Source organism: Zosterops lateralis (assembly GCF_965231275.1).
Source record: "Zosterops lateralis genome assembly, chromosome: 2".
Lineage (NCBI taxonomy): Eukaryota > Metazoa > Chordata > Aves > Passeriformes > Zosteropidae > Zosterops > Zosterops lateralis.
Window position 1 is genome coordinate 60,979,005 of NC_139763.1, and position 21,921 is coordinate 61,000,925.

The 21,921-nt window shown below is 36.7% G+C and overlaps 1 protein-coding gene across 1 annotated transcript in view; it reads left to right on the forward strand.

Moving 5' to 3' along the window:
• Positions 1 to 21,533, forward strand: part of DGKH (diacylglycerol kinase eta) — a gene marked incomplete at its 5' end in the record, with an annotated part of 149,649 nt that extends 128,116 nt beyond the window's left edge. Inside the window, 10 exons of the mRNA XM_083884657.1 lie at positions 1,206 to 1,313; positions 4,196 to 4,309; positions 4,599 to 4,733; positions 5,822 to 5,988; positions 7,116 to 7,221; positions 8,059 to 8,151; positions 12,348 to 12,467; positions 12,869 to 12,977; positions 14,380 to 14,510; positions 20,339 to 21,533. Of these exons, the coding sequence (XP_083740783.1) occupies positions 1,206 to 1,313; positions 4,196 to 4,309; positions 4,599 to 4,733; positions 5,822 to 5,988; positions 7,116 to 7,221; positions 8,059 to 8,151; positions 12,348 to 12,467; positions 12,869 to 12,977; positions 14,380 to 14,510; positions 20,339 to 20,428 (1,173 nt within the window). The 3' untranslated portion in view covers positions 20,429 to 21,533. The remainder of the gene's footprint in view (positions 1 to 1,205; positions 1,314 to 4,195; positions 4,310 to 4,598; positions 4,734 to 5,821; positions 5,989 to 7,115; positions 7,222 to 8,058; positions 8,152 to 12,347; positions 12,468 to 12,868; positions 12,978 to 14,379; positions 14,511 to 20,338) is intronic.
• Positions 21,534 to 21,921: the final 388 nt, after the last annotated feature.

A 21,921-nucleotide genomic window follows, 5' to 3' on the forward strand; every position in this document is an offset into this window, starting at 1 on the left:
ACATTTTGGAAATAATTTGCATCTCTTTCTCCTCCTGATAAAGATGCTACAGATTTTGTCCTTATTTCTTTAGATTTTCTTTTTCATTTGTATAATTTTAAGATCTTTCTGTGGACTGGTAGTGTCCAGTCATCTAGCAATCTTCATTAAAGGCAACTTGACCAGCAACTTCATGGTCCACAAAGTGACACCTGGGTCCAGCATTTAAAACCCTGTGTTCCTAACTTGCGTCAATTCCATGCCTGTGGCACTGCTGAAGGACTGCACTTTTGACTCCCAGTGGAATGGTTTGAGATCATTGGGCTCCCCCCTGCAGGCAGTTGTACTGCTTTAAGTCAAGAGTGATTTCATTGATGTCTGTAAATTTACTCTTGGCCAAAAGCAAGATTGATGTCATCCCATGATCGTGCTGAGCAGGGCACGGAGTTGCTCATGTGTTTTGCGAGATAAAGCAGTAAGAAGGAAAGACTGAATGGTCAGACATAAGAGCAACCTCTTATCTGCAAAGTCAACAACTCCCATCTACAGCCAGCATGACACCTGTGGGGTTGGTCCTAGATTTGTCTTTGCACTTTTGGGAGGAGAGTGAAGTTATTTTTACAGGAAGTCAACGATACATGCAAACACTGACAGCTAACCACATGTTTGTGACTATGCCAGAAATATTCTTGGATATTCTTGACATAACCCTTCTCCCTCTTCCCCCCGCCCCTGGCTTAAATGGATTTGACTAAATAACAAGTCTGTTACAATTTTGGGAATGCTGATATAGGATGGAAGACTAGTTATTGAATGTGTAAATGAATATTTTTGTAATGTCCTTGGCAATCTTACTGTGTGCACTCAGGGAGATTGGTTTTCTTACTGCAAAAAGATTTTTAATCTTTGATGGACAGACCATGGTCTAAGTGCATGAGGAATTTCATAACAAGGGATGTGAAAATGTTTCTTTCAAGACTCATGGAGCACCAGTGCTGTAGATACTATGTATTTTTTACCTCTGCAAAAATCAGTGCTAAGATTGGAAAGAAGAGGTTTGTTTTAGAGGTGCTTCATTGCATGGAGGGAGTAGTCTTGTGTCAGACCTCTTAGTGACTCTGTGCTCTCCTACCAGCTCTGCTGAAGCTTCATGTGCTAAAAATTACTCTTTACTGATTACTTTTATTGTATTATTTATGTACTGAAGGAGCTTTTATCCATTACAGTGTGATGGGCAGTACATCCCCCTTCCAAGCCTGCAGGGCATAGCTGTGCTAAACATTCCCAGCTATGCTGGTGGGACTAATTTCTGGGGTGGAACCAAAGAAGATGATGTAAGTAGCATTAAAGAGACTTAACCTTCTGGGCAAAACCAGCAGTAAATATAATGAACTGCTCTTCTCACTTGATTTTAATAGTAGTAGCATATGGTTTGGATGACAACTCTTATTTGAGGACGCTGTTTCAGTTGAAGCTATATTGTCTTGCTGGCTTTTTTACTGAAAGTATATTCCATGATTTTTTACTGTCCATTATCTTCTGTCATGTCCATTCCAGCAGAATTTTCATAATAAAGCATAATTATTTCATTTTTTAAAGACTGTATGAGTATTTTTAGAAACTAATTTTATAAACAGAGGCACAAGTAATTTCTCTCTATAACTGTTTTACAGATGCCTGTAAATAAGGTTTCTCAAAGCATAGATTCCTCTGTTTGCTGTAGTCTGACAAGCAAGGTAGACAGGATAATCACTCAAAGTTTATACCTTAATTTTCATCCTGTTCTTCAAACAGCTGTGAGGGATGGTGATTCAGAAAATGAAGACTGATGCATTTAGGGGGGGTAGTAAACTAGTTTTTGAATATTATTTTCAATGAACCTTTAACATACTTTAAGGGACCTTCCCCCCTTCTTCCTTTAACTCCTAAGAAACATTTCACCACATGGATCCCTACATGCCTTACAACCTACCTGCTTCACTCACAGTGCATCAACTGTAATTACTAGCACATTATTCTAATCTGCATGTCCTGATTTAGTGTGTGATGTCTGAATCACCTAAAAATGTAGTTGCAAACTGGCTCATGATTTTGATGTAGACAATCCAGGACTTTTTTTGTGAAAAAGTTTTAGGTTTCTTGTGAGTTGTTATCCTCTCATTTTTTAATACATACATGTAAACATACCTATATACAACATATGTAGCTTAATATAATATCTATTATATATAATTGCATGTTTATATCATATAATGCATATATAATTACCTATGTATATATGTTTTATATCTATATATTTGTATATATGTATAAATATATATGTTTTATATATGTGCATATATATACATACACACACATATAAAAGTGAAAAAAGAAATTTAGACATGTTTTAGTGCCCTTTTCTTATTTTTGGTATATGTCAGAGGATGGAAATTCTGTTTATATTTGGCAGTGGATATCTAAAGCTTTTTATATATATATATATTCCACATTCATAGTCAGAACTTGAAAGCTGCTCTAACATCTGCTCAGCCCCTGTTTGGGAGTTTATTATTCTCACTGGACTGCTTCAGTGAGAGAGAAGATCTGTCCCAGCTTTCATACTGGTACACAGCAAATATGTGTGTCCTGGAGCAGTTTTACTGATATTATTATTCTTTTAGTGAGGAGATGTGCCAGCAAAATGTCATGTTTGTTCTGGACAAAGTTAGGAGCATAATTCACTGCTTTAATGCAGTCTTGAATGACTCTTCATCAGGAGGTGGTGGTGGTGGTCTGAAGTGCTGCTGGTTCTGCTTGTCTGGACAAATGGAAGACATTACCTTGACAGCTCTGAGTATTGCTGAAATATTAGCCATGAGCCAAGCAGGGCATCTGCACCCTGACTGGCTTGAGCACAGCTTGTTAAGACACGTAATTTTGGTTTCCAAAAGACAGACTAGAAACATGACCTGCAGCAAGAAAGGAGTCAATTTGAATGTTGATCCACAGAGATTGGTTTGTCTTTAAAAGAAAAAAAAAAAAGGAGAAAAAAGTGATTGGTGTTCAGGACAGATATTACTGGTGGAGAGATACAGCAGAAGACTGGTTTGAGTTTTTCCTTTTGCTGAAATGGCAACACAAAATAAATGAAATTTTACAACTACTTTTTCTTTACATATGCCAGAACTAGCTCTGTAAATGTCGGTTACTGGATCAAGAGCTCTCTACACTTTTTCTCATGGAACAGCAGAATCACCATCTTGGTTATTTTCAAGATGTTCATATAGTCCTGCGGAACATGGAAAAAGTTCTATGGAAATTGGGGGAAAAAAAATTCAGATGGAAAAACTGGGATTTTCTCCAGTCTGGTCTCGATGTTATTGATGCAGTGTACTCTACCTGGGGTGCTAACTGAGGGAGTCCAAGTACTGCTCAGAGAGATGATCTCTACGCATTACTGGAGTGATTTCTCCTGGTGATTTTTCTCCCTCATTGTTCCCTATTGCATATCAAAATGAAATGGCTAAGCCTCAAATGACCTTAGCATGGTATCACCTGCCAGACCCAGCTGAAGTCCAGGCTGAGGTCTGTCCTGTGGCTGAATTCCCCAGCAGCACACCAGGTGGCGAGACTTCCTGTGCTTTGTGTGCGTGTGGAAATTCAGCCCCTTGGCAGCACAGAAGGACATTTGTTCCATACAGAAGTGATTTTCCTGTTTACAGTGGACCATTAAACACAGCACAAACAAGATTGTCTTCAGCATCAAAGCTGTGTTAAACAAAGCAGAGCATGGATTTGGATGTTGGTATCCAGAGAATTCAGAATATAAGCAGATAAGCACTTCTGAGAAGAAATGGAAAGCATTTATATCTCTTACCTTCAAGAACCTCTTAGATATTAAGTACATTAACCAAGCAGAGACTTCAATTGGTCTTTCATCTTGCCTTGAAAAACATTTTTTAATCTTCATGCTGAAACATGCCATCCTTCCTATATAGGGATATGCAGTCATTCAGATATTTCAAATGGTATCAGCATTGCTGTTTTAAATGATATTTGCCTGTTGTCTGTGGTATCTTACTCCTGTCACTTTGGAGAAACAGTGTAGTTATTCTACAGTAAAGATATTAGAGCATTTAAATGTTGAAAAGAAATCTGTAAATGAGTCTGTGTTTCATTGCAATCTAAGCACTGGATTTGTCATGAAAAATGGAATACTTTCTTTTCCTCACAGATATTTGGAGCTCCATCATTCGATGATAAAATCTTAGAAGTTGTTGCTGTATTTGGCAGCATGCAGATGGCAGTGTCCAGAGTCATCAAACTGCAGCACCACAGGATAGCCCAGGTTTGTTGCTTACTTGCAAGCGTGCAGGATGGTTGGCAGCAGTTTGGGATTCTGGCAAGTAGTGGGACTCTTGATGACCACCACCCTATACATTAATAAAGCACTGACATTGTTTTGCTTTTAGCGGGTAACAAATTGTCTTCAATGATGAATGAAGTGTAGGAGAGCTTAATTCCTGAGACAGTTCTGGAGAGAAGCCACAGCTCCTCATAATCAACAGATTACAGGTGGCCTGTCAGTCTCACCAGTATTTATTGCCCTGTAAAATAATGTGTTTGTTCTTTTCCAGTGTCGGTCAGTAAAGATCACCATACTTGGTGATGAAGGGGTTCCAGTGCAAGTCGATGGAGAGGCATGGATCCAGCCCCCGGGAGTTATTAAGATCATACATAAAAACAGAGCTCAGATGCTAACACGAGACAGAGTATGTTGCAGAAAGAGCTACCATTGCTAACATTGGTTTCTGTAATCATTTGTTTCAGTTATAACATGAACAAAACAGTACTTATAAAAATGTTTTATAACTATTTATATAATTCATACAGTTACCTAGAGTGATATAATTTCTAGAATGAGCCAATAGAGAATTATTATTTTGTGTAAGTGGCAAAGCTTTGTTAACTTTTATTTGTTTTATTCGTGCTATTCCTATATTCTTACATTTATAGTAATGGTCAACATTTTATCTATTCCTCCATCACTCCCCTTTTACTGCTTCTTTCTTTTTCTCTATGTGTGTTATACCAGTCACATACTGGAAATTTTAGCATAGTTGCATAAATAGCAAAGTTCTATTCTGTCCATTTTCCAGAATAGCTTTCTGCAGATTTCTCTCTCTGTCCTACCGCTCCTCCCTCTCCCTCATGAGCCAGTCTTAGACAGGAGGGGCACAAGTACAGCCTACTCACAAAGCCACTGGAGAGTTCATGTTTGTCTAGGACTATTGTATGAAAGGTACAACTGCCCCTCAGTTCTCGATCCACTAGCTGGATCCTGAATTTAGGGTGGAGTTAGGGTGGAATTTGAACTCTATTTTAGTAAATTTGGGGTTTTCTCCACGGTTTTTAGTGTTTGAATTCTGTATCAGTGTTGAGTTTCAAACTTGCTATCTCTAACACAATCTTGCTTGTGTTAGAGAATCACAAAATTCTGGAATTATCTAGATTAGATCGAAGATCATTGAGTCCAACCATTATCACTCTCTTTGTGTTCTTATTGTTTTGGAAGACACATTTTGAAGATCATGGGGAGGAGACAGAGTACAAGCTTTTAGAAGTGACTTTCTATACTAAGTTATAAAAACTTCAGGTGTAAAATCATTATTTAATCAGGTAGTATTATTTATATGAAATTATATCAAGCACTTGTGTATTTGTTAAATTAATTTTAACTAAAATAATATCTAATATTTAAAATAAATTTTAAATTGATGTAAAATGTAAAATTAATTTTTTTAATGAGTAAAAATGCTCCTAAGTGCTGTGAATTGAACGTGTAATTCATTTTGATTAGGCCTTTGAAAACACCCTGAAGTCTTGGGAGGACAAACAGAAGTATGATTCCTGCAAACCTGTCATTCGATCTCCCTTGTACCCTCAGCAAGCTGTTGAGTTGGCTACAGAAGAAGAAGTTGCACAGATCCAGTTGTGCTCACAAGCTGCAGAAGAACTTATTACCAGGTAGAGTAAAATTAGTAAGTTGGACTGGCAACCTAGACACCAAGACTGAATTATTAATCCAAATTATTGGATTATTAAGGTGTATATTTCCCTTGGTTTTTGGTTAAAGTTTTGTTGCCACTATATTAGTTGTGTTTTTTTCTAATTTAAGAATTTTATTTCAATTTCAAGGCTCAACTTCTTTTTGTGTCCTTCTCTTATGTATTTTAAAAGGTTTTATGTATGTGGTTTTGAGTTTTTGGGGTTTTTTTCTTGTAAAAACCAACTTTCTGAAGTAGCAACAGAAATGGAAGACAGGAAAGCTTATTTGCAAAAATTGAAACTTCTCTTTTTATGACACGCAAAAATATAATTGGGAATTATTGGAAAAACCCCTTTAGAAGTCAATTCTAGAAGTCAGCAGGCTGGACACTTGAGTCATTCAGTCACTACAGTCATATGGGCTGAGATAAAGAAAAGATTTTTTTAAAAATCAGAACATTTTATAAAGCTGCTATTCATTTAATCATAACAACTGATTATCTTTAGCCTAAAAATCCCCAATAATATAAGAAAGGAAGGGTTACATACTCTATTTATATAGACAAATACTTTAGTTTATCAATTACCCAAAGCGAAGTTTAGCCAAGACAATTTAAAAACTTTACTGTTCTAGAGATGGTCTGGAGGTTGTAGTATACAGCTGGACCTCCCATAATCTTAAATGATTGCAGCCAATTTTCGTGTCACATCTGAAGGATATGCCTTATGAAATAGATGTAAGGGTTTTAAAGATAATTTCAAGGAAGTTATTGCAATGTGCTAGAGTTTTCCTCTGTAGTTCACTTGAATTAATAGGACCAACATTTTTTGGTCCATTTTTTTGTATGCATTAGTGTTCTAAGAAAAATAAATGTGCCTCAGTATTTTGTAGCATCATAAGTAATCTGTGATGGATATAATTCCTACGAGGTGCTATATTGCTTAAGATACTTGTGTTTTAAGTTTAGTTATCAAGTACTGTAATTTTCTAAGTGTTTTGTGAAACATGTTATTGTGTATTTTCTCATCTGATGAAGTTGTGTACTTGAGAATTACTCTTTAAATAAATTAAGAAATATTATTCTCCTTTTTAAATGTTTTTGTAGGATCTGTGAAGCAGCAAAAGTACATGGCCTCTTGGAGCAGGAGCTTGCTCATGCTGTTAATGCATGTTCACATGCATTAAATAAAGCCAACCCAAGGTTTCCTGAGGTAAAGAAGAACAGAGATTTGTGTAAATAAGCTATAACATCTGGGTGCACAAGCTTGTGGCGTGGGGGTTGTACTGTACTCCCCATCCCCATTTGAAAACAAGTTGGATGCGAAGGCAGAAAATGCAGTTTCTGCACGCACCAGTGTCCACCCCACCTGGTACTGTGCAGGCATTTCCTCGGAGAGGGTGGAGGCATGACAAAGGCTGAACCATGTAGTCTGTTACTACATAAAGGTCAATTTCTGTGGATGCTTTCACCAAAATTTGTATGCTTAATTGCTGTCCAAGTTCTACACAGAGAAGGCAAAGGGGCTGTGAGGGGAAATGAGTTTCCTGGTTTCTCTCTTCACACTAGATAATCTGGGTATTTTCAGGGATTGGACCCAGAAATGATTAATTAGGTAGAGGCTGTCCATATCTAACCTAAATTGACACATGTAAGTAAATATGTTAGTTGATTGTTGCTTCTTGAAGTATGGTTAGTAGCTTGCTTCTGCAGAGGATAAGGGGAAAAATTGTAATCAGTAGTCATTGTTAAATGAGACTCACAACTTGTCTGGCAGCCTTTGTCATATATGGATTGATATGGTGGCTGATCACCTGACGATCTTCAAGATTGTATTAATGTCATACTAATGAAGTGGAGGAAAAGACAGTACATAGATACTACATTTTCCAGTTTCTTTTCTCAGTGCTTAACAGGTTGTCAGTTTAGAGCTAAACTGATGTATTTTTCCTAGGAAAAGGCACTTAAGATCTGTGCTGTAAGGTGAAAGTACTTATTCTCAGTCTGACTTGCATCACTTCAAAGAATGCTTATGCTTTTTATTCCCCAGAGCCTTACCAGGAACACTGCCATGGAGATAGCTGTCAATGTGAAGGCCTTACACAATGAAACAGAATCTCTGCTAGTAGGAAGAGTTCCTCTGGTAACGTCACAAAGCACATGATTTTATTCCTTCATTCAGATTATGTGAGATTTGTTTTTTGCTGATTTTTGCAAATTGGTGCCCAAGTGAGGACACACTGCAAGAAGTTCTGCAAGGTTGATAGGAGAAGATTACACTGAATTTATGGTTGCATCAGAATGAGTTTTGAAATCTTCTCTTAGGTTAGCATTCATCTTGCCTCACTTCAGACAGCTAAGTCATTGCTTGAGCTCTTGCTAATAGTCAGTGGAGAGAAATAGGTATCCTTGTGGGGCTGATTCACACTCAGCTGTCTTATGACCTATGTCAGAAAAAGATGATTTATCTTCTGGAGATGTATCATTTTAAGAGAACTTCTGGAGAACTATTATGTGTCCATCCTCAGAGTTTAAGGAGAGCCTGGGGTGGGGGCTGTTTTGACCCATACTATCAATTTCTACAGACCTAATCTGGGCAAGTAAATATCACTCTTGTTCTAATACATCTCAGGAGTTATTTTACAATCTTTAACTGGTAAGTATTCAGTAAACCCCTAACGGTACTTGAAGACTTTGGACCTTCTTTGGCAAGTGTATGTGCCTAAAATGTTGACGATTTCTCAACAATTGTATCTGGATGTATAATTAGAAAATTTCTCTATTGACATTGTGAAGATGTCAGGTTTTCTATGCTGGTTCTGTTTTACGTTAAGAAGATACTTAGGAGGAGCAGTTACATTTTCTTTAGATTCAAAACTAGATTTCTTACTAACTTGTTTATTTAAGTGGTGCAATTAAAAATGGATATTAAATAGGAATATTTTCATTTAGCTGAGTTAGGATATAAAACTTACTGCAGGTTCAAATACCTTTTTAAACAAGTGATAAATGGTATGAGTCTTTTTTAGAGTAACCAAAAGTGAATATAGTCTAAAGGCTAATAATTGTTTAAGTTATAGAAATAGTCAAAGATTAGGTTCACATGTTTTAAGTGTTTTCAAAGGTAAAGGTATTTCATTAGATGTTTTTGTCCAAGAAAAGGGAAAAAATGTCTGCTTTTTATTTTTTTCAAATTGCTGTTGCTAATCCCATATATCTCAGATTTAGTGGGGAATTAAAATAGAGGGTTTTTTTTTTTAATTTATTTAAATTGTTTTACAAAAGTAATTAGAAGAAAACATTTCAGTCTGTGATGCCATAGTAGGACCAGTGAAATTTATCGAGACAGTGTGGAAATAATATGGAAATCTTCCCATTGAAACATTACCTTTTCTGCAGCAGGTTGTGATCTCATTGTGTTGTTGAACTGGGCCTTTGTTCAGGCTCCGAAGCTTAATTTGATTCATTTTTCTGTTTCTGAATTTTTACATGTTGTACTTCTGCTTCTCTTTATGGTTGTGCAAATGTCTTCCTGAGGCTACATCAGGCCCTTTTTTTTAATAAAAAAGCTGTTGGGAAGGCACTAGCATAATATTCCAGAGGCGTCCATTACACTCATTTGACATCATGCTTGCTTAGAACAATATTTCACAGTCATAGTAACAAGGCACCCTGGTTAACCTTATTGCTATGTATTTTATAAATGCTGAAATCACCTGTATGTTGGTCTCTCATTCTATTAAAATAGAAAGAGATGAAGTGTAAGATGCTGCTTGATGTATCAGCCACTCTCATCATAAACTGTTCTCCTTAGGATCTTTCTCCTCTGACAATGACAGACATTATTTCTTTCATATCTTCCTCTATTTTTTTTTGGCGTCATCACTTCTCCCACATCCTTCTTTCCTGTGATCAAAGCTCTTGAAAGCAGTAAACTCATGTCTTTGGTGGTTATACTACTTGGTTTAACCCCAGTCAGCAACTAAACTAGGTAAGCTGCTTCTTTGGCTATTGGGTTTTGCTGTTACAGCTCCTGAGGATAAGAAAGAAACTGTAAATAAACATAAAACAAGTCTGTGGTTCCTTCCAGCTCCTTTAAGAAGAACTGTGATTAACAAAGTCCATACAACAGTAGGAGGATTAAATCACCAAAAATGGTAAAATACATCTTTTAGTGAAATAATAATAACATAGGATCACAGAATGATTTGAGGAGGATGTGACCTTAAAATATCTTCTACTTCCAACTCTCCTGCCATGAGCAGGGACGTCTATGAGACCAGGCTGCTCAAGATGGGACAATGAAGCTGATTTGTGGAATCTCTCAGATGCTTATGGCTGAAATATAGTTTGGAAAAAAAATTAAAAGTACGATTTTTTGTCAAGATACTTTCCAAAGGTACTGTTTCCATTTTTTAATTTTAAAAAGCATTTCCAATCTGGAACAGAGCACAATTTTTAAATGTATTAAGGAAAAAATATGACAGACTGTTTCATTTAAACTGAATAAAATTATCTAAACTCAGTGAAATTTTTTTTTTTCATATCAAAATTTTAAATAGAGAAGGAACTGAAAAATCCTTTCTTTTTATTTCTTCATTAATAGAGTAAATTTTTATCTTGGAAATAAGATTTTCCAAGATGTTGTAGGAGGAATTTGCCCTGAATAGCTGATTCTTTCTGTACCAGAATTATTTTTTTGGATTTATTTCAGGACCACCATCAGATGAGCATTTTTTTGCCCCGAGGCAAAGTGTTTTCCTCTGACAATCAAGCAATTAGATAAGTACTTGTTGAGAAGACAGACTTCTTAGCTTCATTCTTTTATAGAAAATAGATAACTTGACTAATTTCTCAGAAATGAAAACACAAGAAAAGTTGCAACTTCTTCAAAGAAAAGTATCTCTTTCCCTGTGCTCCAAATTAAGTGAGCTGTTCAAATGGCCAAAAATAAAAAGATAATTCAAAAGAAAGATCAAAGTCTGCTTATGGACCCTGAATTCTCTGAGCTTTAGCGGAGAAAATAACATGATAGCAAAGTGAGCTTATATTTCCAGTATCTCTATATTAGATAGTAAGATCTTACCAAAGATGGTCTCTCCTTTGAAAGATGGGAACATATGCAGACTACTAAAGCAAAGGAAAGGCATTTTTGTTAGATAGGTTAAATTAATAGGGTTTGTAATTTATCACCAAACTCCAACAACTTTTTATCACCAAACTCCAACTTTTCCAGCACTAAAGATCCAAGATCTTCTTACAACTCCATTTAAAGAATGCATTAACTCAGATGTGACAGAATTAGACCTTTTCAGAAGAATATTCTGTGCTGCTTTAGGACTACTTTTATTTTAAAGAGAGAAATAGATGTTCAGATTGCTTTATTAATGGTTCCAAGCAACTTGGTCTAGGATTCAACTCTATACCTCAAAATGGTGTTTCAGCAATCCCAGATGAGCTCAAAGCAGCTTTTCAAGGGATCAGCCGCCTGCCTTACCTCTTCCACACGGGTTCACGCACACAATAGCTGCAGAACAGTTTTCAGGCTGGAGTTTTAAAGGAAACAGGTCTCTCTGTGGGGTTCTCAAAGTCTTAATAGAGCCAAATTCACCTGCATCGTCAAGTCCCAATGTTTTTGCAACAGCCACCACTTTATTTTTCCCTTTGGCCTTTACTGATGTCCTTGTCTTTTTGTCTCCTGCCAGGGAGTTCTTTCCACCCTCCGCCAGCAGCAGTGCCTATTGCTCCCAGTCTCATCTAGAACGGGTAGTGCAGGTATCATATCACCACTGGAAGACCTTTGGGAATAGAAATCTTCAGCAAGATCCATTTCTTCTTACTTGAACATGAGAGAGTGATCTACCATCTGAAAACATTTGCAAAAAATAACTGAGGCTTATTACCATCTACTCAATTTTTTACACCACTTTTTGTACAAAGATTTTTCAGCAGCTTGCTCTTCTCATCAGGTTTTCTCTCCCTTCTGTTGGTGGTTTCCATTTCCAGTGTGTCCTTGTAGTGGTGTTATCAGATAACTCTTGCTCTGTGAGGACTCAGGAGTGTAGTGAAGGATGACAGTGGTTGACAACTACACCCAACTGGTCTGCATCAAAAGTCTCAGCCATCCCTTTGTGATTGGGACCATACTAAATGTAGTATGGGGGTGGTCTCGCACATCTCTGAAGGAAAGTCTAATTTTGGAAAATTATTTGTCTTCACCATTTGTTGATATTCACCATGAAGTAGTCAACTGTTTGTGTGTGGTAACAGGATACCTAGACTTAAATGTTAAATCTCATGAAACTAAAAGTTCTATTTTTCTGGCCTGTTTATAAACAGCAGTTAGAAGCCCCCCATGAAGAACTGTTGTCTGATGCTTTGCACAGTGTGGAAACAGAGTTGAGAAAACTTGCTGAGATTCCTTGGCTTTATTATGTTTTTCAACCAAATGATGATGAGGTAAGTTTGATTAATACATTCTGATTTTAACTGAACTTAATTTTCTTTTTATAGGGAAAAGTAAATTACAGTTTTTCATGATCTCTTGAGGCACTTTCAGTAGCGATGCTGGATCATTTCTGTCTGCTGTGAACAACCTTCTAAGCTTAGTGCACTTTTTTGGTGCTTTATTCCCTGTTGTGAATTTAAAGTTTTTGAATGACAAATAAAAAAAATCAAACATATATATTTATGTTATATTTAATAATTCAAATATGTATAGAGTTAAATCCTGACATTTTTCTTTACAGAAGTGAATTTGGGTCTTACTTTTTGAAGTTAACTATGAATAACCATCACAAGCATATAATTTAACTGGTTTTCTCTTAATTAAAGGTGACTATTCCTCTTTTCTCATGCAGGATCCCCCTCTGGATTATGCTAAAAGAAACAATAGAAGTACAGTGTTTCGTATAGTGCCAAAGTTTAAAAAAGAAAAAATTCAGAAGCATAAGACCAGCCCTCAGCCTGGTATGTGTTTTGAAATTGCAAGAAAAGTAGTAGCATTTGCAGTAAATGTGATTTTATGGAATTTTTTTGGTAAGATGTGACATGACTTAAACTAAGACTAAAGTCAAAGTGGAAAGCAGCTGAGCTAACTTTCAGTGAAGCTGGCATCTTCATTAGGATAAATATTTCTTTCAGTGCATTTAGAAAGCATTCAGTAGGACCCCAATACTCCCAAGTGAACCAAAGAACTACTGTGAAAATATTTTAAAAGTTTTATCATGCAACAGGATCTGTGTCTTCGCTGGTGGTTAAATTTGATTTACTCATAGCCATATAAGCCATGGGTAAACACACTGTTTCCCTGTGAAGCTCCAGTTCAGGTTTTTCAGGTTAGTTTTAGGTGTGAAATAACTTTTATCGCACTGGTTTTAATTAACCAGTTATTTTTAAATTTTGGGTAGGTTACAGGTTCAGTACGTGAGACAGATCAAACAAAAAATCATGATAGTCAACACTGATTTTTTTAATTAGAAATTGAACAAACTCCACCCTCCTCTCTTCACATTTTTATTTGTGAACTTACTTCCTTCAAATTATGTCCAGGACATAATCTGTGATTAGATGGTCCTAAAACTCTTTCTATGTCTGTATTTTTTAAATTAACAGTTGATCACAATCTGCAAAATCTTGCCATTGTTGTTCAGAATTTAAATTTCAGATTAGACGTATTTCTCTTCATTATTAAGTGAAGTGATGAGCATTGAATGAAGTTGCAAAATTATAGCAATAAGTAGCATAACTATTTTTGTAATATATGTGGTCTTAATGGGACTAATGTGGGCAACTAACCTTAGAGAACAATGTTTGACAGAGAGCTTCTTAATGGCCTGTGTAACACAGTAGCTTAAAGAGTACTTTTCGTCTTAATTAAGAATACTAGAATCTGTTTATTAAAACTGGACTTGCTTGCTGCCATTGCTATATTTGAGGTATGGTTGCTATTTTAATTTTACATGTTAATTGGTTTTTGAAGGCTTCTCCTCTCCCTGGATGACTACTAATAAATTAATGGCATAAAGCAGAACAACATTAGACTTTGCGTCACTGATCCTAAGCTTGTTTAATGTGAATTTGTTGGGACATGAGGTTTAAAGGCTTTACTGAAGAAACTGGAGTAAAGCTGAAAGCATGGCTGCGAAGCAAAGAACCCCAACTTTGTTTAGATACTTTCTTCTGTTAACTGCTAACCTGTAACCTGCATGTAAAAAGGAAATTGTCGGTTTTTGTGGAAAAGACACCTCTAACCTTTCCCTTTGCTAGCACGGCAATTCTACTCTGTTTTCCACTCTCTTTGGCCTAACCTTTGCTTGTGATGCATTTGAGCATGTAGAAATTAAGGGGGTTTTGCTCTTAACTTTGGTAGTTCAAAAATGGGGCACAGATGAAGTTGCTGCTTGGCTGGATCTGCTCAGTTTGGGAGAGTACAAAGAAATCTTCATCAGCCATGACATCCGAGGCTCTGAGCTTTTACATCTGGAAAGGCGAGATCTTAAGGTATTTCCTTTGTGCTACTTTTCTGCTATTGACCATTTTCTTTGACAAAACAAGAACCAACTTTTCTTCTTTCCCTGCACTTGTCATTGCTTGTAGCTTGGCTTACACTGTGCAAATATGCAATAAACTAATATGCGCTGTCCTTGGGCCTGACTTTCTGAAGTGCTGACCTGAACTCACAACCGAGAATATCTGTATTACCCAAAGTTTCCTTCTTTTTTTTAATTTTTTTTTCCATTTTATGTAGAATGATAGTGTTGCAGTTTATGTCAGAAGACATAGGAGAAGCACATTTGATATCTTACTAGTATCTGTGTAATAGAATGTTGTCTTCAAGAGTTCACTGTTTCCATTATACATGATCAGGATGGATCAGTTGGTGGTGGTCATAATAATTTTGAATCTATCTCCTGCAGGGGCTGATCTGCTCCACATGATTTATTGTGTCTATATTGGATATAGTGGGTGTGAGAGAGATAAGCACCTTAATAAATTGCAGTATTTGGCTTACATGGCGTTGGTGTTTGTGTGTCAAAATAGGTTTTCTCATCAGTGACTGACCTCTGATTTTGGCTGTATAGATTTTTAAAAAAGAGTATTTTATTTTAACTCAAAAATTGTAAAACCTTTTTCCTCTGAGGTCAGATAGATAAGTTTTGCAAAGAGAAACATTATCCCGCAGTTTGAGGCTGTTATTTGAGCTTGCTGGTCCTTTTCAGGAATGACTTAAGTGCATCCATTATATGTAATAGCAGCTATATCTTTGGGGATTCATTAAATTACTTTTTCCAGGAACTCAGTAGTAATGAGTTCTTGGTAATGGGTTTTGCAACTGCTTTTAGCACATAAGAGAGGAAACAGGATATTGTATAAATTGCAAACATTTACATTTAGAGTGCTAGTCGTTGTTCTAGCCACAGTGTAGTAGTAGTCTCCAGGTAGAGACAATATTTTCATACAAATGTGTTATTTTATGTGAAGTTTTTTATGTAGTGTGAAACCTTGGTGTTATAAGGTAGTGCTTTCATTGTGTGACTGTTGCAGTAGAAAGCAGCTGCTGAAAATAGCTGTGTTTGAGATAATCTGTTTGGCTGTTGTGTATTATTTTACTCTTTGGTATTGGATTGCCTAAGCTTCTTTGCATGGAAGTTAAATTCCTTTCCTTCAAGATAGTTTCTGACAAGGAGGGACAGTTTCAGGACAGTGCCTCCCTGCAAAAATTTAGAAATAGAAGATTGTCCAAGCAATCCACCACAGTGTTCCAGTGATGGATGTTGCAAGTCCCTGTTGTAAATGGGTGCCCAACAAACTTAAAATTCAGCTGAGAAACTCTGCATCACAGAATGCATAGTTTTGCTAAAATGTTAAGAAAATTTAAAAAGTCCAACTTGTTGGAATAAATGATGGTGGGTAAGATCAGTGTTAAACTGGACATGGCTTCTGACCATGCCTTATTTCTAATAAGGAACAATTTGACTGCATGCCCAGAGGACTGGCACTTAAACCAAGGAAATATCTGCAGGGTAATTATCAACCAGCTATCCCTGTTGCTAAGGCTCATGCTGGTTCAGTGTAAATAAAGTCCTGTCACAAAGATCTATGCTATGAAATATCTAAAGGCTTGTCTTAGAGGGCCTACAGAGAGCCTACTGTCTCCTCCATCCAGTGCTGCCCAGAGACACATAAGATGAGGAGTTGCTCTGCACAAGCTGCCAAGAGCATGTCCCAAGCTAACCAAAATCTTGCTCCAGAATCTCCCCATGTGCTCATTAGCAGATGCTGAGAGCTTCCAAATCAGTGCCCTTCATAAGCTTTTGGCCGGGCACGGTTGGCATCCTGTGTAACAGCACTGAATTTACATAGCAGAATTTAGTGCTCATCCTGCTGATTAGGGGACATGGTCTCTGCAGGGAGCCAATTAAGGGTGGCTCAGGCAGCCTGCAGTTTTCTGCCAGTGACCTGAATCCGTGTCAAGATCTGTAATGTGGTACTTGGGAAATGAGGAACACGTCACAAGCTGCCCTGTGAATCTTTCCTCCCTTTGGCTATTGAGGTGTACAGATGAGCCTCCAGTGCTCTTGTACAAGCTATAATCTGCCTACAGCCTCTCTTCCACTGCAAGGCTTGTGCTACCTGACAAGCTAAAGGAGATCACCATTGATTCGTGATCTCCTGACGCAGGTGCAAATTTACCTCTGTTACCTTTCATGTCTGCAGCAGGAAAAATTGCTGCCTGTTTTAACTGAATCCTCTGAGCCCACCTTTCTTTCTGCGGTGAAAAGGTGAGATAAAAAGCAGTATGGAAAAGGATTTGATGAAACACTCTTCTTTACACACACTGCTGGAACAGATTGATATGCTGACAGAAGAATTGGGCACCTCTAATTATATTTCTGCATAGCTTGTGGATCCCATTCTCAGGGAGCTCTGTGTGGCAACTGGCAAATGAAGAACCAGAATACCTCTTTCCACCCAGTCCTTGCAGTAATGACCTTTTTCCAGCCTCTTATGCCTGATTTCATTTAGGGGGATCTTAGAAATTTGCACTCATATGATTTTGTTTTGATTGATGAATGGCTGGGCAGTAAATAGTGAATTATTCTGCAGAAACTGTAGAAAGAAGGCTTGGTATGACTTTTTTTTTTTTAAACCTTATTTTACAAGCCAACTTACTGAGAATTAGACTGATTTTTCTGAAATAGATAGATTGGCATTCTTAGCATTGATAATCATGTTCCTATGCATGCAACTTAGTCAAAAGTAGAACTGCAACACATTTGGTAGGATGAGGGGATGACTCCTCCTTAAAGATCCATAGCAATGTTGCTTTCCTTGGAGAAAGGCTTCTCATGCCACAGATCGACTTGACAACCAGTGGCGGTCAAACTAAATCTGTGCTGAGGACTGTGACACTTCATCCCTGTGTTTTGCAGTAGCATGTTTTGAAAAAGTTCTTTTATGGAAAAAGTTTTGTAAGATTTGTTAGATTTCAGACATGCTAAATGGCTTTTTACACTAGGGATGCAAGTAGGGTAGATTTCACATTTGGAAGGTGTTATTATTAAGGAGTTCTTATGTAATTTGTTTGCTAGTGGTGGTACATTTAGTCAAAAAATGTCCAGGAAATGGCACAGTGGTTGGGGAGAGCAGGAGGAAAGGTGATACTGTAGTTCTAAGGCCATATCTGGAATAAAAAGAAAGCCTGATTTTTTCCTCATGCTCTGGCTAGAGTTTCTTCTTCAAAACTGCAGTTTAGTCAAATTGAATTTTTGTTAACTAAGTATCAATTACATTTGAACAGATTATGTAGAGGATGATGAAACCTTTGCATACACAAATATGCAGATATTTGAGGATCTTGTTCTTTGAATGATGCATGATATGCTGATGTAGCAGATCCTTTTAGTCTGAGATGAGAGAATTTCAGCAAACTTTTCTGCATGAGCAGTAAACTGAGAATACTAGATAGCATCTAGTGTCATGACTGTATAAATTTTAATTTCCACCAAACCAAAACCTATTATAAAAGCATAAAAAATCTGGGTTGTTGATTGGAGTTTTCCCCCCCCGGATGTGTAGCAGAAAGGGGCCCCCAAAATTTTCGATGACGCTCTTGAGCCTTGCTGTTCTGATATGCATTACAGCAACTTCACCTGGAACAGAAATAAACCCAAAATCTCTTGCCTCTAAATCAAAGGTGTTGTGAAATGCTTTACAAAGGTTGGTGGGAAAAGTGGCTTAGTTTTTTTTTGGATTTCATAATGTATTTCTTTCTTCTGATTTTGAACTCTGGCAGCATCTCACTATATTGCTTATCCAACAGAAGTTCTGAAAATTCATGAAATTGTATTTGTTCTGAAGAATTTGTGAGTTCTTAACCTTTAAATTGTGCGGTGTGTTGTGATTTGGAAAATATCCTTATGGGTTTTCCCTTATGTAGAATTTCCTCCACATAGCAACTAGGCTATTTCATTAGTTTCAGTAGTCATGTGTGGGTTTTTTGATTCACTTGAGAATTAAGTTTAACATTAAAAGGACAATATTACAGAAATGTGAAATTATAAATATTACTGTCATTTTAGGATGAATGTGACTACTACCTACATTAACTGTCTTAACTTAAAAAATTAGTGCTACATTTGTTTATAAGTGAGATGATTATTAGCAAAAATAAAATAAAAAATTATGTGATGTGGAAAATCAGGAGGTTTTTTTTGTTATTTATGAACAAGCACTTGCTTTGGTAACTTTTATGAACAAATGTTGAACTCCTTAATGCTGACACCTTTGTGCCAAAGTCCTGTAAAGGATGACCATCTATTATAGTGCTGACAGTTCTCAACTGAAGAAACAACCAAGTATTTTTTTTCTGTGCCATAACAAGAATTCAGTCTTGACTCTCTGAAAATTAAGCCATCTGTTTAATCTTGGCTGTGCTACCTTTAGAATAAAATAATTAATTTGTGCCCATTTTACTGTCCCTTTCTTCCAAAACTAAATGCATGCTAACATTTTAGAATAATACAGAATATAGATTTTCTGAGGTCTCTCTGGCTGTAGAAATGTAGATACAGTCTTTGCATAGAGTATGTACTGAATAATATATGTGGTTTCATTTTCCACTCTTTATGAGAAAAAATTTTTCAAGCTGCCTAATTATACTCCCTTCTTTTTTAATGTCTTTGTAATGGAAAAATCTTCCTATGAAAATGAAATTATTTCTATTTTAGAAAAACAATGGAACTTTTCTAATTTTTTTTTTAGTTATTTAACCACAGTCTATTTATATAAGGTTTATTCTACAAATAACTAGTGTTTGACTCTGCTGATTGCTCAACACCACTAACACATGGATTTTAAAGACTTTTTCATAGCTGAGTTTCACAGATAGGGGAAGCAGATTTCCACCAAACTGAGCTGAAAATTCATTAGTGTGGTGGGAGATCATTAGCACAGCTGGGCATCCCATTCTGCTTCTCTGATCTTTGGAACAGCCAAAATTGAAAAGGGATGCTGTTAAAGCTATTACTAATACTGGAAGACGTTTGCTACAAAAATTCTTGTATATTGCTGCATACAGAGATGGGTCTGGAAAACAAGAATAGAAATATTTCAGCTGATGTGAATGATTTAGTGGCTACAAGGAGATTTACTCTTGTGCTTTTTACATTTCCTTTGGGATATGACTATCATGTTTCTGAGAATTTTTCTTCCAGCTCTCTAATCAGGAACATCCATGCTAGGAGATGTAACCTTTCTGGAATGAAAAACAAATGCTTGCTTGTTCTATTGCTCTCTAAAGGGAAGTTGTCCTACATGCGTGTAGCCATTACATCCACTTTCCCTTGAGAAACTGGAGATATGTGTGTTGATTAAAGCAAACATCATAGGGCCTCAGATCAAGTGACATTACTGGACAGAAGTTCCAATCCATCACATCCTATCAAGCATTTGATTGCTGTGTTAGAGAGGAGGGGGAGATTGTTCTCTTTATTTTGCCAGAAATTGGGAAAGGTGTTTGTATCTAGAAGTTAAGCCAAAGATGGTTGTGACATAAATTGAAGTTCTCTGGGTTGTCACTATTGCAGGTAAGTCATTTTTTGTCTGCCAGACAGAGAGGGATTCATTGTGTGCCCTAAGCAGTCTTTCTGTAAAGCAACTCTTGCTAACATTTCCTGGTTAGTGTTGATCAGAGTGAGCACATTTCTAGACATCTGTTGCATGAATAGATCATAATCAATGGTGTTTCTTTTCCTCTTTTTTAAAGTAAACTTCCTTCTTTGTCTTCTTTTCTTTGTTTTCTTTTTCTGTTTTTAAATTTTCTGTAGGACCTGGGGATAACGAAAGTGGGCCATATGAAGCGAATTCTCCAGGGAATTAAAGAGCTCAGCAAGAACACCCCTTTGTCTGAAACATAATTATGCTGGTGCTTTTCTTAAAGAGAGAAGAGAAAGTTGCTGGAGAAGCAAAGCTGTTGCAGGCACCTGGATGTCCTTGTAGTTTACTCTGTGGAAGAATAAGCACTGGTGTTTGTATAGGCTAGCATCTCTGAATTCTTGTGTGGTGAAGAACTTGCAGCAAGAGTACTAAAGGATTTGTGCCAAAACAGAAAGGAAAAGGTGATATGTTCTGCGAAGATGTTGTCTTGGTGTGCAAATTGGCCAGTTCAGATAAGCCCACTTTGGTAAATTGATTGGTTGATGGTGAACTGCAGTGACTGGAAAATATAATCAAGAAATGATTGCTTTGCTTACATGCAGCTCAGTATGCCTCTCTTTATGCTGCAGCAAGATGCCACTCTACAGCATGAGGTCATCTGGTTATCCTTCCGAGGCGTAGGTCTGTAAAACCTCCTGTGCAGGAGACCAGGAAGTCTGGAAGATTCAACACGTGAGCCTGGCATGCCGCAGGTATCCAGCACTCGCTGGCCATGCAGGAAAGGGGAGAGATACCTTGGGATACCATGAATGCAAACTATAATGCATGGTGTGCCTGCCTGAATTGTCTGTTGTTCTGTTGCATGACACATCTGATACTTTAAACACTTGAACAACTTTTTTATTGGTTTGAATGAGATTTAATTTATTGCTACTTGAGTGTCTTTTTTTTTTTTTTTTTTTTCTCTCCAGTTTCAGGCACTTTTCTATTCTTCAGTGTTGTGTTATGCCTAAAATGTGTTCTATGGCAAAGGGTGTGTGGGTGTGGAAACTTAGCATTTGTGCCATATTCAGCAGAGTATATATGATTGAAACACTGTACAGTTAGATTTTTAAAATATATCATGTACAGAAGATGTATCAGGTAACTAACTTATGAGAATTTTTGAGAGACCGGTACCTCACAAAAACATCAATTGGCTTCCTGCATGGAAAATGGTAAAGAATCTCCTCATGGTGCATTTTAATGTAGTTATTCAGTTATCTTAAACATCTGTAGCATATTTGAACTTGTAGGCACTAACGTTTTATTTATTCTATTGTTCAAAAGCAGGTTTAAATATTAATGAAATTTTCTTAAAGGAAAATTTAATTTTATTTATCATACATAAGAAGATATTTAAAATGTAGCAGCTGATTTGATTTTTGTGGGGTAAACTTTTAATTGTTGCTAATTAACTATTACTATAAAAATGCATCTGTGTGCATTTCTTTAAAAAGGTATCAATTTATTTCTCGACAGCACTCCGCCATCAGTAGACCATAAAAACTAAAAAAACCCAGACTCTAAGTTTTTAGACTATGCATGCTAAGATGAATCACATGCAAGACAGGAATCCATGAGTGTAAACCGTTTAAAAAAATTAAAACCATCTTTGTTTAGAAATTGCTCTAGACCAGGGTTTGTAAGGTTATTTACACTTACTTTAAATGAAAAAGGTTCATAATTTAATTTCCTGGTTAACTTTTCACAA